Below are 1984 nucleotides of genomic sequence, written 5' to 3' on the forward strand. Positions count from 1 at the left end.
CCCCCCCGGTCCCCCACTACTGCACGCATAAGGAGGACGCGTCCGTTTCTGTCTGGTCAAATCTACCCATCTTTGCCTTATAGTACCTATACTTGATGAACTCAGAAGGGGCTTCCCCACCCAGCGATTTCAAAGCTGTAATTTAGGGTTTTACACTGAATGCCTTAAGACTTCCAGAATTTGGGGGCGCCTGGGTGGCTCAGACGGTTAAGTGTCTGCCTTCGGCTCAGGTCATGATCCCAGGGTCCTGGGATCGAGTCCCGCATCAGGCTCCCTGCTAGGCGGGGAGCCTGCTTCTCCCTCTGCCTCTCTCTCTCTCTCTGACTTTCATGAATAAATAAATAAAACATTTGAAAAAAAAAAAAACATTGCTAAAAAAAAAGACTTCCAGAATTTGCTCCGATTTGTTAAAGTACACATCTCACCTGGATAAATACCAGTAATTTAAAAAAAGATAACCCAGTATATGGTCACTTTATTTATTCAGCTATACATGAGTGTGCATTTTCCAAATGCATTATACCTCACAATAAAAAAGTTAAAAGAGAGAAAATTTTAAGGTTTTAAATTTAAGTTAAATTTCAATTTTAAACCATTTAAGGTTTTAAAAACAACAGGAAATTCATCTGCCTCCTGCCTTTACAAAAGAATTAATTTATCTGGGCCGGTCTCCTGGTACTAAATCATTTTAATAACCATTTAACAAACATTCAGGCAGAAATTCAAAGTCCTAGCACAAATGCTAGGACAGAGGTTAGCTCAGAGTGGAACCAAAAACAGAAAAAAAAACCCAAAAAACAATCACAACATAGTAAAATGCAAGGTCAGCCTCATTGTGCTTTTTTGGTAAATCCACCAAAGAAAAGTTTAAAAATTTTAGGTAACAACCATTCAAAGAAAGGTGAATAAAACAACAAAAAGACCCACAAAAAAGCAAAACCCCAAGCATATTCATATGGTTCCAAGATATTGTTATATTGTTAAGGACTGATGAAAATATGCCCCCCCACCAGGCCTAACTCCTCTCCAGCTGAGCCCTGCCACCTGCAGGGTGGGTCCTGCCCAGCCCAGGACAAAAGCCCAGGGTCACTGAGAATGAAAAAATGGCCATTTGTAAATAAACGTAGCACCCAGAGTCTTAGAATGCTAAGAGATTTTTAAACCTCTAAGCTGCCACCCTAAATTCCTCCACAGGGCTCCCCTGTCATTGTTTAACTTGGTGAGATCTCTTCGGAGGAATCTGAGACATGCCCCCCCCTCCCCCCCGCCCCGGCCCCCCAAAAAAGGAAAAAGGAAGTGAAATCCCTTTGCATACAGATCTAAGCAAAGTAGATAGTTATACAATATGTGACATGGGAAACATTTTTTATTAAGATTCTGTAGCTTTGAACTTACTAGAGTTTCAACATATCTTAACATATCAAATGAGTTAAGATCAGAATGCAGCTGCTTTGCTTTCTCTTTGCCCAAATCTGAAGCCAGAACAAGAAACTGGGCGTCCAGGACTGCTTCTCTTGCTCGGGACACTATTCAGAAAAGAAGGAAAATACACATTACTAAAAACCCATTATTCACAGGGATTTTCCTGAAATTTCCACCTACTTACTTGACATTTCCTACTGGACCAAAAAAAAAAAAAAAATCCTCAAACATACCCATGTCCCTCTAAAACCTGGCTCCTCTACCCAACCCACCAAAATCTGGAGTCAGAGCTGACCAGTCCTCCTAAAAGCCACTCTCCCTCCGGGGTCCTGCTCCTGTGAACTGAGCCACCAGCTCTTCATAGCTCTGGTTCAACAAAGCCTCTCTCCTCTCCCACACCGGCTTTTTCCTCTGACCCCAGGAGCCCATCCTTGCCACGATTCCCACCTGTGCGGAGGTAAGTCAAAAGGCAGGCCCACTCCGTGTAAGGCAGGGTGGCTTGCTGAGCAGCAAGAGTAGGAGTGCGGGCTGGGCAGGCAGCCTAGGACTCCCGCCCCCCCCC

The 1984-nt window shown here is 43.6% G+C and overlaps 1 protein-coding gene across 1 annotated transcript in view; it reads right to left on the reverse strand.

Moving 5' to 3' along the window:
• NSMCE4A (NSE4 homolog A, SMC5-SMC6 complex component) overlaps positions 1-1984 on the reverse strand; it is a 13065-nt gene that overhangs the window by 8264 nt on the left and 2817 nt on the right. Inside the window, exon 3 of the mRNA XM_021703790.2 lies at positions 1396-1526. Coding sequence (XP_021559465.1) covers positions 1396-1526 — 131 coding nt within the window. The remainder of the gene's footprint in view (positions 1-1395; positions 1527-1984) is intronic.

The sequence above is a fragment of the Neomonachus schauinslandi genome, chromosome 6 (genome assembly GCF_002201575.2).
Source record: "Neomonachus schauinslandi chromosome 6, ASM220157v2, whole genome shotgun sequence".
Classification (NCBI taxonomy): Eukaryota; Metazoa; Chordata; class Mammalia; order Carnivora; family Phocidae; genus Neomonachus; species Neomonachus schauinslandi.